A 21,116-nucleotide genomic window follows, 5' to 3' on the forward strand; every position below is an offset into this window, starting at 1 on the left:
AATCGCCCCCACGTTTTCTGCACGTGGCGCATGTCATACGCATGCGTCGATGATCTTCTTCGCGTGTCACGCGTGTGCGTCAGGTACGCGCACGCGTCGCCGTGCAAATCTTCAAATCACGCGTACGCGTCAGGTACGCGCACACATCGCCATGGAAAGCTTCAAATCACGCGCACGCGTCAGGTACGCGCGCGTCGCTCCTCGCTATCCTTTCCTTTAATTCTTGTGCTGCAGAAACTCCATCAAATTCAGCCGAATGCTACTTAATATAAACTGAATTGCACAAGACTCAAAGTAGCATCCATAGTTACTAAAAGATAATTAATTATTGATTAAACTTAACAAATTAAATACAAATTCACTAGGAAAAAATAGGAAAGATGCTCACGCATCAACAAGGCAACTGATGAACTAGGATACATGCCTGTGTTATTTCTCTTCTCTGTCCCTGAGTTCTATTTTCTGATATTTATGAGACAAAACGGAATTGTCTCATAAAGTTTTCGCTGCACAGTTCAAACAGATTCTAAGTAAAAGTTTGTAAGTTAAGACTTATTTTATTAAAGTAAAAGAATGTCATAGATTTAACCCTCTTTTTTAAGCCTTGTATAACCTTCAGGTGTTAAGATTTAGAAATATACAGTTTAACTTTAAATAAATTTGTTTAAATAAAAATTTTTATTTTTAAAGTAAAGCATAAGAAGATACACAATTTTTTTGGTATTAATAGCAAAACATGAAAAAGAAGAAGAAGAATATGTTGGGACAAAATTCGATACTATATATGGTTGAAAAATTTCATGCTATGTTTAATAAAATTTGGTGTTATTTTTGTTTAATAACTTTTAATTATTAAAAATTTTGTATCACCATTAAAAGATTTTGGTGTTAAAATTCATAAATTTTTTATGTCAAATTTAAATATTTTTTATATTATTTTTTTGATAAATTATACATAATTTAAAATTTTTATTTTCTTCTTTTTTATTGTCAACATCATTTTCTGTCTTCTTTTTTTTTTCATCTTCTTATTCTTGTTTTACTTTCTCATAATTTTTTTGTTTTTATTTTTGTAAAAAGAATAAAAATAAACAAAAAAATAATCAAAAAAATACATAAAAATTTTGTAATAATACGAGAAAGAGGAAGAGGAGAAGAAACTATATAATTTAAAATTATATATATCTACATCAATAATGAATAAATTTAAAATAAATAATAGAACAATAAATACATACATAACATAATTTGAATTTAGAAATGTTTAATAAAAATGTATTTTAATTAAGATATTTTCTTAATATAAAATACATACTATACTCATCAAATAAGAAAATAAATAAAAGTTAAAGTGTTTTGTGTTAAAATAAAATAAAATAAGTGTATAAATGATCATTTAATTAACAACTTTATCCAATAAACTATAATTATTAACACATCTAATCACAACAATTGGTTTGGCATAGTGCTATGTGGGTGAGAGTCTAGGAACTAATCTTTCAAGGGTCTTAGCTTGAATCTCACCACCAGAATTATTGGACCGCCGGTTCACCAATTTCCTTGTCGAACCCGTTCCGGTTTTAATAGCCATGCGAGAAACGCTATCCTGGTCGAACCGATTTCTTTTGATTGTGATACTTCACATTACATGACTTGCATTATTGTTGAAAGTAGTGGATCTCTTCTCATCATTGATATCTTCTCCTTCTCTCCGTCTAATTTAGAAACATCATACCATATTTGTGCCTCAATGTCACAACATTGTGCTTGATAAAGAACAATGAAGAAAAGGAAACCAACTAGATTGGAATTTGAAGAAGGCACTTCAACATTGATCGAAGCTTGCGCAGAGCCGACATGAAACAAGTCACCAAGTTTATTGCCTCTAACAGGCAAGAAATAATAAATCTCCTTAACAATCACGATCAACAGCAATGCATTCATCTTCTAGGATTTTAAGTAGTTCTGTTTCTGACGGTGATTTCGGATCAAGTTCTGTCCTAACAACAACATCTTTCAAAATGTTATTGTATGAATATTCATCCAAATTTATGCAGTTTAGGAATATGAAAGTAGCCTCATCAGATCTTTCGAGTGGTTCACTTATTGTACTTAACAGTTAACACTGTCTTCAATCCATGGTGATATTTATAAATAGAATTAATTTTCACATACAAGTTTTTGTACTATTCAAGTCTTACAAGTCATATTATTCTTTATCCCTAAAATGCTCCTCTTATGACATGTACGTTTTACGCAGTTTCTTAACAGATTTTTTAATCAATAAATATGCAAATATATAACTTCCTTTTTCAAAAGGATTTCATTTTCTTTTTTGAATTTCTTTTGCATTTTTTTGCCTTCTCTTCGATTTCTTTCGTGCGTTTTTCTCTTCCTTTTTCTTCGCCATTTACGTAAGTTTTTCTCTTTGTTCTCTTTTTTCGTTTTCTCGTTTTTCATTGTTTCTGAAATCAAGCTCTGAAATCGTTTTAAAAATAATGGATGATTCAACTTCAGATTGTCAGTTGAACCAGAGCGAAGTGGATTTTGAATTTGAATCCAATGAAATTTCTAAGGTGTGGTTTAATTCCAGTTAATAATTGAATCTGAATTTGAATCCAGTTAATAGTTTATGATTGTGTAGCTGAATAATGCGTAAACCTTGTCTGTAAAATTTGTTGTTCATTATTTCTTGTTTGATTTGAATCTAATGTACTAGTTCTGATGAATTTTATGCATTTTATGTCAGACGTTCGAGTGTAAATTAGGAATATTTGGATGTATTTCAGGAAAGTTTGGGTACAGTTTATGACTTTTTATCTCACTGAGAATGAATTGTCTTATTGTTTTAGTTGAATTGTTTTAGTTTCTGTTTTAATGATGATTCATGAATCTACGTTTTGTCATTTTTTATGATGGTTTTATAGTTGTATTTGCATTCTATAGTTTATGCTTGTTTTAATATGGTGTATTTTTGGTGTATTTTGCAACTCCTCTATGGTGTTTGTGAGCAGTTTGTTCTCCACATTATACAAGTATTTTTCTCATACAAGTCTTCTCCTCTTTTTATTGTTTTGAATCCAATCAAGTGACAAAGGTGTGGTTCAATTTAGAAGAAAAAAATACAGCATTAGAGGAAACATTTTTTTGTATAAAAATGCTATTTGTACACTAAAATCAGTCAACAATGTATTTGTGTATAAATACATGTGTGGTTTAATTTATTTTCAATGTATATTTGTATTCCGGTATGTATTATATACTGGTGGCTGACTTTAGTGGTTGATTTTAGTATACACGTAGCATAACTCATGATGCTATTTGCAGTAAATTTGGGTGTAAAATGACAATATTTGGATGTAACAGCAATAAGATATTTGGGTGTAAAACGAAGATATTTGGGTGTATTTTTATTCTGATAAGTTCTGCATAATTCAAAACCCTTCCTCTTTCTCCTCATCATCTTCTGCTGCTGCTTTATTTTTTTCATCATCATCACCATCTTCTTCTTCTTTTTTTTTCTTATTCATCTTTTTGTTTTTGTTTTACCTTCTCAAGTTTCTTCTTGTTTTACTCTCTTAACAAGAATAAAAAAAATCAAACAAAGAAGAAGAAGAAACACATAATGTTCCAAAATTACTTGGAAGAAGATGAACTTACATTCATTTAACTATAAAAAAGAAAGAAATAAGAAAAAGAAGAAGAAAAAAAATGCAACATTAGAGGAAATATTTTTCTATACAAAAATGCTATTGGTACACTAAAATTAGCCACTAAAATCATCCACCAATGTATTTGTGTATAAATACATGTGTGGTTTAACTTATTTTTAATGTATATTTGTATTCCAATATGTATTTTAGTGTACACGTAGCATAACTCATTTCCGTATTTGCAGCAAATTTGGGTGTAAAACGAAGATATTTGGGTGTAACACGAAAATATTTGGGTTTATTTTAAGGAATTTTGGGTGTATTTTTATTCTGATAAGTTCTGCATAATTTAGAACTCTTTCTCTTCTTCCTCCTCATCTTCTACTGCTTCTTTTTTTTCATCATCATCACTATTTTCTTCTTCTTTTTTCTTTTATGTATCTTTTTCTTTTTATTTTACCTTCTCAAGTTTCTTCTTGTTTTACTCTCTTAACAAGAATAAAAACAAAAAAATCAAACAAAGAAGAAGAAGAAACACATAATACTCCAAAATTACTTGGAAAATGATGAACTTACATTTATTTAACTAAAAGAAAGAAAGAAATAAGGAAAAGAAGAAGAAGAAAAAAAAATGCAGCATTAGAGGAAACATTTTTCTATACAAAAATGCTATTTGTGCACTAAAATCAGCTACCAATATATTTTTGTATAAATACATATGTGGTTTAATTTATTTTCAATGTATATTTGTATTCCAGTATGTATTTTATACTGGTGGCTGACTTTGGTGGCTGATTTTAGTGTACACGTAGCATAACTCATTTTTGTATTTGCAGCAAATTTGGGTGTAAAACGAAGATATTTGGATGTAACACGAAGATATTTGGGTGTATTTTAAAAAATTTTGGGTGTATTTTTATTCTGATAAGTTCTGCATAATTCAGAAATCTTCTTCTTCCTCCTCCTCATCTTCTGCTAGTTCTTTTCTTTTTTTCATCATCATCACCATTTTCTTCTTCTTTTTTTCCTTATTCATCTTTTCCTTTTTGTTTTATCTTCTCAAGTTTCTTCTTGTTTTACTCTTTTAACAAGAATAAAAACAAAAAAAATCAAATAAAGAAAAAAAAGAAACACATAATGCTGCAAAATTACTTGGAAGAGGGTGAACTTACATTCATTTAACTAAAATAAAGAAAGAAATAAGGAAAAGAAGAAGAAAAAAAAATGCAGCTTTAGAGGAAACATTTTTTTGTACCAAAATGTTATTTGTACACTAAAATCAGCTATTAAAATCATCCACCAATGTATTTGTGTATAAATACATGTGTGGTTTAATTTATTTTCAATGTATATTTGTATTCCAGTATGTATTTTATACTGGTGGTTGATTTTGGTGGTTGATTTTAGTATACACGTAGCATAACTCATTTCTGTATTTGCAGCAAATTTGGGTGTAAAACGAAGATATTTGGATGTATTGTTATTCTGATAAGTTCTGCATAATTCAGAACTCTTCCTCTTTCTCCTCCTCATCTTCTGCTGTTTCTTCTTCTTCATCTTCTTATTTCATATTTTCATAATTCTTTTTAGGAGAAAAAAATCAAATAAAGAAGAAAAAAAATACATAATGTTGCAAAATCAAAAGAAGAAGGAAGAGAAACACGACGATGAAAATGAAATACGCGAAGAAAAAGGAGGAGAAACACAAAGAAGAAGGAAAAAAAGAAGGAAGAAGAGGATGAGGAAGAGAAACCCGAAGAAAAAATGACAATTATGGTTTTCATCGACGAAGAAAAAGAAGAGTTGTTCATAATGGTGAAGGAGCACTTTAAAAATGTGATGCGCGTGTTAACACGCTTTTGTGGGTGAGCATAACTTCTATTGAGTTTGGCCCAACTTATAAAATTTATAAGCAAAAAAGATTTGTATTTATAGCATAATTGAAATAAATAATGCAGTTGCAATTTAAACCCTAATAGAATCCATCCAAACTATAGCTACACTATCTTTAGAAATATAATATGGAGAAAATAGAAAATAACAAATACAAAGAGAGAATAGTATCTTTAGAAATATAACTGGAAAGAACTGACAAAATAAAACTGGGAAGGACCATTTTGATGGCATTGAACTATTGAAGGCAGTGGAAGCTCTTCTTTGGCATTCAAGTGTATGTACCCAACTTCAGCAATAATGATGTGCAGTTGCTATATCTTTTTATGATGCATAAAAATTGATACTAATTTTTTTCACAATAAATTTAAGTTATTTTTTTATACTAATGATATTATGTTAGTAATTTTAATGACTTGACAAATGATGAAAATCAATTAATTATTTTTAATAAAATATTTTTAAAAAATTAAAATAAAAAATTTTTATTTATTATTATTCAATTGAAACATCAAGTACTAATTAAATGAATAAATATATATTCAAAGTATCATAATAATAATAATTACAAAAAATTTTAGTTACAAATATTCAAATTCTATAATTTATACATGTTAAGACTCTTATTACTCTTTATTTCTTAATCTCTCATACCACTTATAAAAAATTTATTCAAGTAAGTTTAAATTTAGCACGTCTTCTTATTCGATACATTCAAATATACCATGATTATAAAGTTAATTAAAAACTTAATATAATATTTTTTTATGTTTTTCATTTTCATTCATTATTTTTTTAATTATTTAAAAAAAACGCATGAAAAGATAGAGTATAGTAATTAAAGCAAATCTAAAAATAAAAACAAAAAAATAAAAATATAACTTTGTATTACTCTAATATAAATAATTTGTCTTTTTTAAAAATAAATAAATTCAAAATCTTAAAACAATATATTCTATAAAATATTCTTAATATAATATTTATTAAAATATACTGTATATTATAAATAATTTATCTCTTTGTGTGTATCCGTAGGTCTAACTCTAATTTCTATTACGAATACTTTGTTGATAAAAAGAAAAGAAAAGAAAAAACCCCAATAACAACAAAATGGTAGAAGGAATATATAAAGAAGATACTAACATAATACAATCTACAATATTAGCTAGAATACCCAGTCTTAGGTTATTAATAAAAGGAATATAATCAAACTATGTAGCTTCAAACTGAAATTACTCATAAGAATTAAGTGTAAATGGACTACACATTGTCCCCCAATTTGATCTCCGCGCCAATAAGAGAGCCTCCATCAAATTGAATGTGCAAAAGTTGTTCAAGTTTTTTCCTGTTCATTTTTTTGTTTTAAAGAGGAAAATATTATTAGCATATCTTAGCTAAAGCATGCATAAATTAAACTAAACTGATTAACACTCCGTTATAGTAACCAATTAATTAATTAATTAAAAGATTACCTCAAGTTTTCTACTGATTCAACTTCCATTAACCTATGCTTAAATTTCTTTGTTGGAGGAACTAGTTCTTCCCCTTCATCATCATATTCGAAGCCATTTTTTTCATTTGGAGATGCAATGGCTTCTAACTCAAAAACATCCCTGCTTCTCTTGAATCTGCACCCTCTTGATTCCTCCTCCATATTTGGGTATATCCAACGGATGCCGCACGCTTTTATCGCCACTTGCTCCTTGTTTGGTAGCCGAGCAATGAACTTAATTTCCAGATTTGCATTCTTGTCATCATCATCAATGGCCTTTCTTCCTCTGACTATTTCCATTATCTCCTTACAGCATTGAAAATCATATCACAATAGCACATGATCCGACAAAAGATTCATCTGAAATCCAATGTAAACACAGTTTCTCCACCTCAGTGAGGACGAACTTGCTTTACGGATCCTCTGACCCCAACTTGTTTCCAAGTAACATTCAAAGCCAAAACTCATTTCAATGTCACCCTTATCACATGGTTGTATCGGAGGAACAACCAAGTAGAAAATGAAACCAGAGAAATTAGAACTTAGTGGCAATTGAATGCTGATGGAATTTTGTGAAGAGGAATGATGGAACAAGTCATCAAGTTTACTTCCTCTAATTGGCAAGAAATAACAAACCTTGCCAACACTGACGTCATGTTCACTAAGAAAACCATCACCGTAATCATCAATGAATTCTTCATTTCTGTTTTCTTCTAATCTTGGTGATAGTTGTTGTGCTTCAGCCCTAACAATGGAATCCTTCAAAATGGTAAAGCATGACTCTTCCTCCAACTTCACACAGTTCAGGAATGCAAAAGTAGTACCCTGCTGTCTTTTTAATTGTTCTCTCGAACTTGACACTGTCCTCAAAGATCTGCAGTCCCAGGCCTTAAAAGCTTGAAGGGAAGGTGGAAGCTCTGGTACAAGTTGTAACCTTTCACAGTGACAAATAAAAAGAAGTTTGAGCCGCGGAAGATTCTTAGTGCTTTCTGGAAAGGTCATGATATTAGTGTCATGAATGGTTATCAACAACAATGATGATAACAAATAGATGTTGTCTGGGAGTTCAGTTAAACTTTGACATCCATCGAATTTCAGTTCTTTTAGATAATGGAACATGGGCTGGGTAGGATTGTGCGTAAGGTGGCCATTGAGTCACATTCATGATTATTATAAGAAGTTTGAGTCTCCAACAAGTTCGTTCCAGATGGCTCCTCCTTTCTGGATTCTGTAATCTATGAACATCTCAATCTGGTTTCTGCGGAGAGCAGAATGAAGATGGCTGGTGAAGCCGTTACGCGTGTTGACGAGTGACAGATGCTTGAGAAGAAGAAGAAGAAGCAGCAGCAGCAACTGAAAGTGCCATGCCTCTAAGATGGGGGAATGAATCAGCAGTTAATAAGAAAGGAAATACTTTGTTGTCATCTCACATCTGCTGTATTGTGTATATATAATTAAAGGGAATGCTAGGGGGACAATGACTTTGTTGAACAATGTGAACAACCACCAATCAAATAAAAATACACTACACTTTCAAATTAAACTTCTAAATTTTAATATTAAAATAACCATCCGTACACTAGTAAAATGAACATCCGATATATCTATTGTTTACATTGTTTAATATTTTCATTGTTTACCTATACTTTTCCATAATTAAAAGTTACACAAATCCATGAAATGCAAATAATAATCTGTGGACTATATATGCGATGACGACCTGGTCTATGTCAACCAATGAAGTTACAATAATAGATATTTTTTACTCCATCTCTTGTCCTATTCAACCATATTTTCATAAAATAAATAAATAAAAATGAGAAACTTGTCAGATAAGTTTAGAAAAATCTGAATAGAATTAGATATCGGTATGTTTAATCTTATATTATTAGCAAGATAGTCACTTATAAATAAAATGTTGTTAGTTCTATTGAGAGATTATTATATATATATTTTTTGTGACTAATTATTTTGTTCTTTTGAAATATATTCAATGTGAATATGAAGTCTTGTAGATAAAAAATATATATACACTTAAAAATTGTAATAATTTTCTGATCATGGCATACTAAAAAAATTTATAGTTCACTCTGGGTAATAATGGGAATGGATTTTCTCAATTGTTAAAAAAAATTGAAAGTGTAAAATGTAATCTTTAATTTTTCATTATTTTTTCTCTCATATTTATTATTAGTCCCACTCAAAAAATTAATAATAAAAAATCACACTTTACTTCCTCAATTATTAAAAAAAATTGAGAGAATCCATTCCCGTAATAATTGGTAGTATGAACATAATTTTATCATTTTCACCGTAATAAATGAATCCAAAATAATCTTACATAATGAGACAACTTACTAATAATCTTTGGAACCATTTGCCAATATAGAAAGCAAAACAATATACAAAAAATCTTCGGAGCCATTTGACAATACCCAAATCCCAACAATATGCATCCACTCTTTCTCCAATTCTCTAAGACAACAATATAAATTTTTCATTATCCAACTGTCGTAAGTATACACATTTAATAGATTTTTATTATGATACAATAATTAACCACACAAACAAACGATGTCAACTATAGGACTGCATTATAAAATTAAACTGATACTCTTAATTGGTGTAAAGAGATTTTTAGTCATCTATAATATTCTCTGTGATTTATATTTATTGTTAAAGTGAAAATACTTCCAATACAATAAAAAATGTTAATATGTTCATTTATATATAATTAGACAAGAGTATGGAGAACTTTAATGTCATACAACATTAAAATTAAATCCTTTAACTTATTTTGATATTAAAAAGGATGAATATTACAAAGTGACAAATTTTTGAAAGATATATTTATAAAAGTGAACCAGAGAAGCTTGGTTAACCTTTACAGAGTAAGAAACTATGCAGAACTATTTAGGAAAAGGAAAGTACGTGAAAGTTGTGCTGAAAAAAATGAGGAAAAAAATAAAAAGAAAATAACGAGATATTAATGAAGGGATTATCGATGGCTTGGTATGCAAGGCAAGCATGAAAAACAGAATAAGAAGAAATGTGATCTCTAAATATTGGAGCTTTGAGTATTGTATCAAATTGTTCACTAATGGATCCACACCCTTTTAAGTTTTATGACTACTTCCTCTTTATCCACTGTTTGAGCAGCAAATTCAAACATAAGGATAGGATTGCAAGTGGTTTCCCTCTTTGTCTCTTTGATTGCTTCCATTATCTTGTTGGAATACTCTCCATCATCCAATACTATCATATGATCTGACACCATTTTGAATACAACCATCATGTGTGGTCTATTGTGAGAAGTTGTTATCCATTCTCATTTGTTGCAACCCTTTTCCATGTTGCATTCACATCCAAATATCATATGCTTATTCCAAAGGTTTCTATATTGGTATTGTGAAAAGTAGCATGCAGACAACAAGGCAAGAAGAAAGCTTGTGATTTGAAGGAACTTCAACAACGATCGAAGCTTCTGTAGAGTAGCAGTGAGGGAACCAATCATTAAGTATGCTCTCTTTACTTGGTAAATGGTAGAAGGATATATTATCATTCTTTTCTTCATAATAGAGATGCATAATGGTGACCACACGTACGTCGCAAACAAGCTAAGTATTGTATTGAAATGATGACATCATGTATTATATAATATTTATTTAATTATATGGCCTTCCTTCATGATTCAATTATCATTAAACCCTGTCTTGTAGTAATAGATAATATCTTAATATGAATATAAAACAAAGCGTGAAAATGCCAATGCAAAAGTATTAAAGTAATATGCAAATTAAACAGACTACCGAGTTGACAGGGAAATTGAACAAAAATCAAATGAGCAAAAATAAGTAATGGTGTGTTTTCAGAGAAAGTGTGCTATAGAGTGACCAAATAGACCACTATTACAACAATAATGAACTAAAGGAAGTACAACTGTTCCCCACAGAAGATTTCGTGTTGGATGGAGTTGTCATATGATATGTTCTTCTCTGTAGAAAGCAGAAAAAATAAGTTAAAAGAAAGTAACACATATATATGAGTTGAGCCACGTGACCTTTCATCCACTGCTATACTTTTTTTAATTTCTTTTCTCTTCTTTATTTTTTTTATAATCACAAACCAACTCAATTGAAGAGAAAAAAGGAACAATGTACACATAAAAAAAGGAAAGATATTGCATAACACTTAGTCTGCAAAAGAAATGAGAGTTACTGTACCTTAATTTAACAGAAACATATTATTCTGTTTTGGAGTGATATTTCTCTATATCTCTTCCTCGGTATTTGCTTTATAACACTGTTATAAAATCGATAACATAAAATTAATTGTGGTGATTCTAGATATTATAACTTTTACAATAACACGCATTGTGGTTTATGTCGTATAATTTTCTTTTTCTTGCAATTTGAATTTGAATATATTTGCAGCCTATTGCAACTCTATTTATAATAGTATGTTTGAAGTTATGATACATATACCATTACATACAGTAACATAGCATGGTTTCAATATGATAATCACCAAATTAACAATAACATTTGGTTTTGTTAGAAAACTAACTTTCTACCAGCTAATAATCAATCAATAAAGTAAAAAAAAAGGGTAAAAAAGAAATAAAAAGTAGAATTAAAAAAAATTAAAATATCGATTGATTGTTACGACTACAATTACAATTATAATAGGAGACCATATATTAAAATAAACTCAATTATAATATGAAAAGTAAGTTGTTCAAGAAATAGTAATTTCATCAAATATAATCAAAAGCTTAGCTAACATAATTGGACAACTTACCAGTAATCTTTGGAACCATGACGTAAATCCACTCTTTCTCCGGTTCTCTGTTCTCTGACTCTGCGACAAGAATATAATTCCTCATGATCCCCCACATTTGATACACTAAGCTATTACTACAATACTATAATTAACCACACAAACAAGGATGATATCAAAAAATATACCGTGGTATAAAATTGATAGCACATCATGAACATAAACATCAATATGCGAAAATGTTTTATTTCAAATTTTTGTCTATTCATAAAATAGTATAACTTTTGCAAAGTGATGTATCAGTTTGGTAGCTTTGACGTTTTCGAGGTCTAAAGCTTTTTTTTATGTTAGTAATAAATCATTATTATCATTTGTGTGATTTAAATTTATTGAGAAAGTGAAACACTTGCTATGCAACAACAAATGTTAACATGTCCATTTTTAATTGGTAAAGAAGAGCATAGTAAACCTTGATTTTTGTAATTCTTGTAGTGACTCTATAAAATTGAAGCAAAGAAGCTTTGTGTAAGAGAAACAATAAAAAATTATAGCTAGGTTGTGCAGAAGAAATAAAAAGAAAATTCAAGCACGTAGATAATTCATTAACTCTGTGTTTTCGTTTACTACCATTATATATATTCCAAAATCAATTTTGAATGATTTAATTTTTGTTGTGGATCTCTAGACTAAACAATTGAGAATACAACAATAATGTGTGAAAACTAGTGCCATTAGTATTAGAATTTAGAAGCATTACCTCAACGTCATGAGATTCATAGCCCTCATGAGTGGCATCTGGACTAATCTCTCCTTCATCATTGACATGGACATGCATCCAACGGATCCCACACTCCTTTATCACTACTTCCTCATTATCCTTTGTATGAGCATAGAACTCAAATTTAAGGATAGGATTGCAAGTGGTGGTGCCTTTTCTTCTCTCTTTGATTGCTTCCGTTATCTTGTTGGAACCCTCTCCATCATACCATACTACCTTATGATCTGATACCATTTTCATCAATTGATCAATCACATCATCATCGGGAACATATCTGGTCAAGTGTCCTCTATTGGCAGAAGTTGCGATCCATTCCCACTCGTTGCAACCCTTTCCCAAGTAGCATTCCCATCCAAATATCATTGTTTTCTTGCCAAAGTTGAAAGATTGGTATTGAGAAATCAAGATGCAGCCAACAAGACAAGAAGAAATCTTGTGATCCGGAGGAACTTCAACAATGATGGAAGCTTCTCTTGAGTAGTAGTCAGGGAACCACTCATTAATTATGCTCTCTTTACTTGGTAAATAGTAGAAGAGTCTATTACCATTGTATGCTTCATTATGCAGATATCCATCATTATTTGCCACAAGTTCTATCCTGGATTTCAAGTCTTTCAAAACGGCTTCATATGCATCATCATCCAACTTTGTGCAGTTATGGAATACAAACCATGCATAGTGTTGTCTGCGTGGTTCACTGGTTAAACTTGAGACTTCCTTCAAGGATTTGCAGTTTAGTGCTTTAAAGCCTATAATAGATGGGGAAAGTGGAGGTAAGTATTTTACCATTTTACAATCAACGATGTTAAGTTCCATGAGTTGTTGAAGATTCTTAATGCTTTTTGGCAAACTTGTAATGACGTGACAACTTTCCAGATGTAATAGTTGTAATGATTGTAAGACATGAATGTTGTCTGGGAGTTTAGACAAACTCTTACATTTGAAGAAAAGTAATTCCTTGAGAGACAAGAAGGCAGGGGTGGGCAATATTCTACTTAACATGATGCATGTGTTGTCTTCATGTTTTATTGGATCCATGAGTGCAATTCTACGGGTAAAGTTTAGAGGAAGTTTCTGAAGAGAGTAACTGATGTTAAAAGCAAACCCCTCAAGATTTTTGAGATGCATAATAGTGGATGGCACTTCACTCAAAGCCGTTGATGGTAAATGTAACCAGTAAAGTTTGGAATGATCACCCATCGTGGGAATTGAAAACTCTTCCAAGTTGGAGCAACCAGTGGCCCACAAGCCCCACAGAGAAGGAGAACAATAGTCACTGCAAAGCCTCTTTAGCGATGTGCAATAGTTCACATGTAGTTGTCCAATCTTGGGGAGAGAGAAAATAGATGGATGAACATCATGTAAACTTTTACAGCCAGAGAGTGATATTGTTTTGAGATTCGTGGCACCTGCTAAATTTGGGCACTCTGTCAAGCGTTTGCAGCCATTAAGGTAAATAGACTCCAAACTCGGTAGATTCTGTCAATCCCAACAAACATGTTAACACATGTACATCACTAGTGGAGGGAAAAAGTGTTGTTTTATTCTTTAATGCATTACATTCTCGCTTATTTTAATTTTATAAATTGTTATACATCTAATATCAAATATTAAATGACAATAACTTTTTCATATTTTCAGAATAATTAACTATATTTTCCAACAATTTTTTCTCTTCTCTTATTCTTACACCTATATAAAAAAGTGTTTCCAGCTAATCAATACAACTAAATATTTTTAGAATAGGTATAAAATGCATTTGAATTTAATTTACTTAAAAGCATACTGAGCATATGAATTTTTTTAGTTGTCCATTACAATATTAAAATAATAGTTAATTTTTTCGAAATTTAGAACATGGAACTTGATTTGATTAGTATTTACCATTTATTATATATATTATTGGGGCAAAATTTTTTCGAAAGCGAAAACCCTTTTATGTGGTTGATTATTACTTTTATTCTCTCTTTTTGCGAAGAAAGCATTGCATCATGACATATAGTAAATTAATTAAAAATTATGATGGCTATATATAAATAATTATTGGAAGTAGTCTAATATTTATCTCTTTTATATATATATGTCATTTGAATCTAAGTCATATATTTTATTATCATTTTTTTCTTATAAAATATTCTTTGTTCTATCATCAAAACTTATTTAATTATTCTGTGATCTTATAGTTACTTTTATGTAATAAAAATTTATTCTCAATCTTCTAAAATATTTTACTGTGATATTTTATTCTCACAAAAGGTTATATAAAAAAAATTCTCTTGATTAAATGATGAAAATATAACTTTTAAAAAAATAATTAGCATGCAAGAATGTTTTACAATATATAGGAATAAATTAATCTTACATAATAGAGTAAGTTTATAAATTATAAATCTTGAAATAAACGTCCCATAATTAATATTACTTATATCAAAACTACTCTATTTTTTGTTCTTTTAAAATTTCGCTTTTTATACTAACTAATTTCTATAATATAATATATCAATCTTTATTTTAGTATCTAACAAAAGTATCAAAAAAGCATAAAGAAAAATATAAACATGATCCTACCTGTGCTGTATCCCAAAGTTTTTCAATATTGCTATCTCGCATGGAAAGTTGAACAAGTTTTTGAGGCCAACAAATAGATGGCACAAAATTAAGTGGACATTTATTCCACTCAATATACCTTAAGTTATTAGGAAGTTGAAAATCCTCTATAAGCACTCTGTTCTGTTCAAGATCTATATTGATATTTCCTCTTAAAGCAAGTAACCTTAATTTTGGCATCTTTCTTAATGCAATGATGATTATACGTGGATCTATTGTAATTTGATTCATATCCACAATCATGCTTTCAACTCCATGAATATCCTGCAAAATTGATCAGCATTGCAATACAACGTTAGTACTATGTTGCTGTAAGCAATATTTTGATATATACATACATTCTTCTTGAAGACCAAGCCATTAAAGCAAGATTCCCTTACCCTTTCATCTTGGAATATATTGCAGATTTCTTCCGTATTCCACAGTCTTGTTTGTTGACCACCATTTTTGCTATATTCTTCATGAATGATTTTCCAACACATTTCCTGTATCAAGCTATGCATTTTTATGTATTTACAACCACCATTTAAATAAATGCTTACAAGAGACTTGTCCGATAAGCCTTTTATCCCTATGTCTGCAAAGAAACCACAAGAATTTAATATTCTTGTTACCATCTCCATTTCATGCTCGTGAAAAAAGCACGCAATATCTAACAGAATGTTTTTTTCATCATCATCTAATGCATCATAACTCAATCTCAACATTTGCTGAATATCTGGATTGGGATACTTTTGTAATTTTTTCAATGCACTATCCCATTCACTTTTTTCTTTGGTCCGAAGAAATGATCCTAAAATTTTTAATGCTAATGGTATTCCTTTGGCATAATCTGCTACGACTCTTGTTGATAGCTCATAATAATCCTCTTTAGGATGAGAACCACTAAAGGCATTATGGCTAAAAACTTTAAGAGAGTCCTCAAAATTCATTTCCTTCACTTCATGGATTTCTTCGGCTCCTCCACTTGTAAGCACATTTCTATCTCTTGTTGTCAAAATGATTCTACTACCAGAACTCAGACAATTACGAAACAGTTGAATCAAATCAGTTGCAATTTGTGAATTAGTCACATCATCTAGTACAACAAAGATCTTTCTATGCTTGATTTTACGGATAATACTAGAGTGTATTACTCGAATATTATCGATACAAAGATCTTGATTTAACAATTGAGAAAGAAGTTTAGCACATATGTAATTAAGACCTTTTCCTTCTAATTTTTTTGAAAAGGTTAAAAAACAATGACCTTCATATTCTGAAAAACACTCATGAAAAAGAGTAGTAGCAATGGTTGTCTTGCCAATACCAGTCATACCCCAAATTCCAATCACAAGAACATTCTCTGACTTAAATTTCAATAAGGATTTAACAGAAGTATAATTTCTGTTACAAATAAAAGGGCTTTTGAGGTCATCTCTAAAACCATTGTTATTCAGATTTGGAAAAATTGCTTCCACAATTTCATCAATCAACTTTGCTTCTTGCCTAGCATGACAAGTAAAAATTACATTAGAAATAAAACAATAAACACATAACCAGATAAAAGGTGAAAATGGGTACATATATTTCCTTATTAGCATCTCAAATGTATCTTGAATGATAATTGATTTCAATGCAAAATTAATCAATCATTATATGTTGGTTAGAAGGCAAGATATCAAGCCTATGTGTTGGAATTGTTACGTTAGACCAAATTCTAGATGACCAAAATCTCACTAGATTTTTCTTTTCTTGGGGTATAATATTAAAGATATTTATAAATTATTTTGGAATTAATAATTTGAAGATATTTATTAGTATTTATTTATTTATTATTTTATTTATTTAATAATTTTCTTCTTTTTGTGAAAACTAATCTTTTCATTTTAAAATAAAAACAACCATATTAAAAATAACAAATAAAATTTGATAATGCTTAAAATTGTGTAAGAAGAAAAAAATTTCCTTAAGCAATGAATTTGCGTAATTAATATTATTCACGAATATTACAATTTTAGAGTGTTATTGACTAATATAAATTATATCCTAAAACTTTTATAAAGTAATTTTAGTAGAAAATAAAATACAAATATAATTAAGCTCGATAAACTACTAAAATAATAGTTGAAAATTTTCTATTGCTGACAAAAGTGATCCCAAAAGATAAGAATGAAAAATAAACTCTCGAAAAATTAAAAAAATCAACAAAAATAACTAGTTTTTAAATACACTTTTAAAAAAAATTAGAGATCAAATTTTAAAATAATTTTTTGTAATATTATATATTAAAAAAATAAAATATTTTCATATTTAAAATTTGTTAAATTTATCTCAAGCAAATTTTTTAAAAATCATTTTATTGTGAATGAGCAAGTTCTTTTGAAAAAAAAATTAGAGATCAAATTTTTTATATACACTTTTTAAATAATTATTCAAATGTTTTCACAAAAATTTAAATCAAATGAATAATTTATTTGTTAATTATAAATTTTTTTGCTATACTTATAAAATATATATGTATTGATATTTATTTTTATCGTATTTTTAAATTATTTAATAATTTATTTATTTGTCGTTCGTATTTTTAATAGTTATTTTTGTACGTGATAAACTTTTTGATACTATTTTAATAATTTATTAAAATAAGTGATAAAAACAATATTTAATATATTTGTATTAATAAAAAGAGTTACTTGACAACAAATCAATTCATGACACACAAACCTATCTTAATAGTTACTGTCGTATGTGAAAATTAGGCTTTATGTGATAACATATTAATTATTTTTTAAATAATAATAATAATAATAATAATAATAATAATAATAATAATAATAATAATAATAACTTACCTGATAAAACAATTAAATTTATAGTAATATTATATACGAAAATATTAAAATTAATATTAATTTGTAAATTTAGACTATAAAGTTAGTTGCTGAATATATATATATATATATATAGAGAGAGAGAGAGAGAGAGAGAGAGACACACACGCCATGAGTTAATCATTAATAAGTAAGTGATAGATTCTATAAAATTATGAATATAATTACAAAAGATTATATTGTTTAAGGTATATTGAAGCAATATTTGTTAAATATAATAAAACAAATTTAAGTACTAAATAAATGCCTTAAACCCTAAAACTTTAACTTTGACCGAAAGTCTTACACCTTAATTTTTTTATAAATGAATAATTAAATAATATTGTATATATAATTTATAAAATATATTAAAATGAAAAAATAATTAAATAATATTGTATTTATAGTCAAGAATAATAATTATAATTAATACTTATTCATTATAAATTGGATATTGTTAGAAGGGAGACAAATGGATAATAATTAATCAATAATCACTATAATTAATTAATTGTCTAAAGGGTATAAATGATTTTGTTTCATATACTTTTCCATATAATTAATCAATGATATTAATTGTATGTCGGTTTATCAGAATGTTATTCAGCATTTAACTACTCTAAATTTTTGTTACAGTAATATTGGATAAACACACAAAAAATAATTAGAATTTATAATAATTAATAAATATTAAATAGGATAATTTTTTATTATATTTAATTAATTTATTTTGTTATTAAATATTTTTATTTTTGTTAAATTAAACCCAAATATATTAAGATAATCTTTTGATGAAATAGTTTTTTCAGTTAAGAGAAAAAAAAAAGTGTATAAATTTATTTTAAAATATTAATAAAAATAAAATAGAATTATACTACGTGTACATCAAAATTAGCTATTAAAATCAGCTACTAATATAAAATACATGTTGAAATATAAATATATTATAAAAATAAATTAAACCACACATATATTTATACACAAATACATTAATATCTGATTTTAATAACTAATTTTAGTGTATAAATAATATTTTTCAATAAAAATAACATATTTTTTTAGATAGATATCTAAGAGTAAATTTTCATTTCCTCTTCATCATAACATACACCAGTATATTATTGATTTTTAAAACTTAAGAAGGTTAAGGCCCTTCACCTGTGGTGATCGCAAGTGAAGCCAGAGAGATTCGAAGCTTCAGTGAGTGCCGTCCTCCATTGGTGCACATGTTTACGGTTGGAGGATCTCTCATGCTCATCAAATGCTCTGCGGTAACTTCCACTCTGCTTGCGAACATGTGTGGCCTCTATTTTATAGAACACTGGAATCACAATAACTTGTTCATTCTTTTTCTTGCACTCCATGATCTCAACCAGCTCTCTCAAGCACCAGCTAGAGGAAGCATAGTTTTCGGAGAAGATAACAACAAACAACTTTGAATCTCTGATGGCTTCAACAAGTTCGTTCCAGACGACACCTCCTTTCGGGATTCTATAATCTATGAAGGTCTCAATCTGATTTCTGAGAAGAGCAGAATGAAGATGGCTGGTAAAATTGTTACGCGTGTCCTCGCCTCTGAAACTGATAAAAACATCATATCGAGTAGTAAGAGGTGAGAAAGAAGAAGAAGCAAGGGAAAGTGCCATATGTTCAGCACAGTTAATTGGGATTTAAGTAGTGAGTTAATTAGAGAAAGAAATGGTCCTCTTTTCAGGTATATATAATTGTACTTGAAACACTCATCATCATCAAGTAGTTACCCAGTGGCTTCCCTCTCTTGGTCTAAGCTCTTCATCAAGTCTTGCCTGTAAAGCTCTTTATAATAAATTAAAAAGATTATAAAAAAATATTTTTAAAAATATTTAAAAGAAGAGCTAATATGTACTTATCAAATTTTTAAAATTTAATATAATTTTATATATTAATAAATATTTAAATTTAATCTTTATCAATATATTTTTATTTATTATAATTTATTTAAATTTTAACAATTATTTTACTAAATATAATTATATGTTTATTAAAAATTATTTTTTATTTTATTTATTAAATATAAGGAGGTCACTCAGATAAAGACGCTTAAAATGTATTTTTTCAAAGATATTTTCATGTTGTGTTTTAATTGGTTTTTGTATAATTTATTCGGTGTTCCTCATCACATATTATTAAATTCCTTAAAAGATTTTTTTTCCAAAAATAATAAAAAACATTTAATTTGGACTAAAACAAAAAAGGTAATAGATTAACTATTAGATTTTTTAAAAGATTATTTACATAAAAAATATATCACATTCATCAATATATATATATATATATATATATATATATATATATATATATATATATATATATATATATATATATATATAAAACAAGCTCTTAAAATTTTTATAAATAAAAAAATAATTAATTTTTATTCGTATAATATATAAAACAATTACTATATTATTATTATTATTATATTATAGATTAAAATTTACTAATTTAAATTTTATTTTTATTTTTAATATAAGCATTAGAAATAAATAAAATTTTTATAACAGGATGTAATGTAACAAAATATATATAAGGGTAAAAAACGTAAATAAGCTAAGAGAGCTGAGAAATTACATAAATCCGCCAAACTGAAAATTGCTTCACGAATGAGCCAAAGTACATTACTATATAATTCGAACCAGGTTGGTTCGAACTACAAAAACACATAATTCGAATCAAGGTAGCTCGAATATTGATGGAACAAGTGATACATGTAATTCGAACCTAGTTGGTTCGAATGAGGATCGAGAGTAATTCGAACTAGGTGAGTTCGAATTACACGTTTGGACACTTCAGTAAGTAATTCAAACCTATTTGGTTCGAATTAGTCAAATTTTGCCTCGAATAGTAATTCAAATTATGCTGTTAAAAAATTAATAATTTATTAAAAAATTTATTAAAAAATTTATTAAAAAATTAATAATTTAAAAATTAAAAAATATATATTTTATTCCATACAAAATAATTAAAAAATATATTTTATTCTATACAAAATAATTTTAAAAAATAACTTAAAAGATGTTATG

At 28.1% G+C, this 21,116-nt stretch overlaps 1 protein-coding gene across 3 annotated transcripts; it reads right to left on the bottom strand.

Annotated features, from left to right (window-relative positions):
* Positions 1-10,024: 10,024 nt before the first annotated feature.
* Positions 10,025-19,846, bottom strand: LOC130948477 (disease resistance protein RPV1-like). 3 transcript variants are annotated; one of them, XM_057877222.1, is made up of 8 exons: positions 19,213-19,846; positions 15,583-16,690; positions 15,164-15,466; positions 13,534-14,074; positions 12,575-13,344; positions 11,839-11,898; positions 11,262-11,340; positions 10,025-11,033 (listed from the first exon to the last, which is right to left on the bottom strand). In XM_057877222.1, the coding sequence occupies exons 1-7, from the start codon at positions 19,698-19,700 to the stop codon at positions 11,308-11,310; spliced, it is 3,303 nt and encodes a 1,100-aa protein (XP_057733205.1). In that variant the 5' UTR covers positions 19,701-19,846; the 3' UTR covers positions 10,025-11,033; positions 11,262-11,307. The 3 variants fall into 3 exon arrangements, with proteins under 3 accessions (XP_057733205.1, XP_057733204.1, XP_057733203.1); XM_057877221.1 differs by having other exon boundaries at positions 10,025-10,522; positions 12,575-14,074; XM_057877220.1 differs by having other exon boundaries at positions 12,575-14,074.
* Positions 19,847-21,116: the final 1,270 nt, after the last annotated feature.

This window comes from Arachis stenosperma, chromosome 9 (assembly GCF_014773155.1).
Source record: "Arachis stenosperma cultivar V10309 chromosome 9, arast.V10309.gnm1.PFL2, whole genome shotgun sequence".
Lineage (NCBI taxonomy): Eukaryota > Viridiplantae > Streptophyta > Magnoliopsida > Fabales > Fabaceae > Arachis > Arachis stenosperma.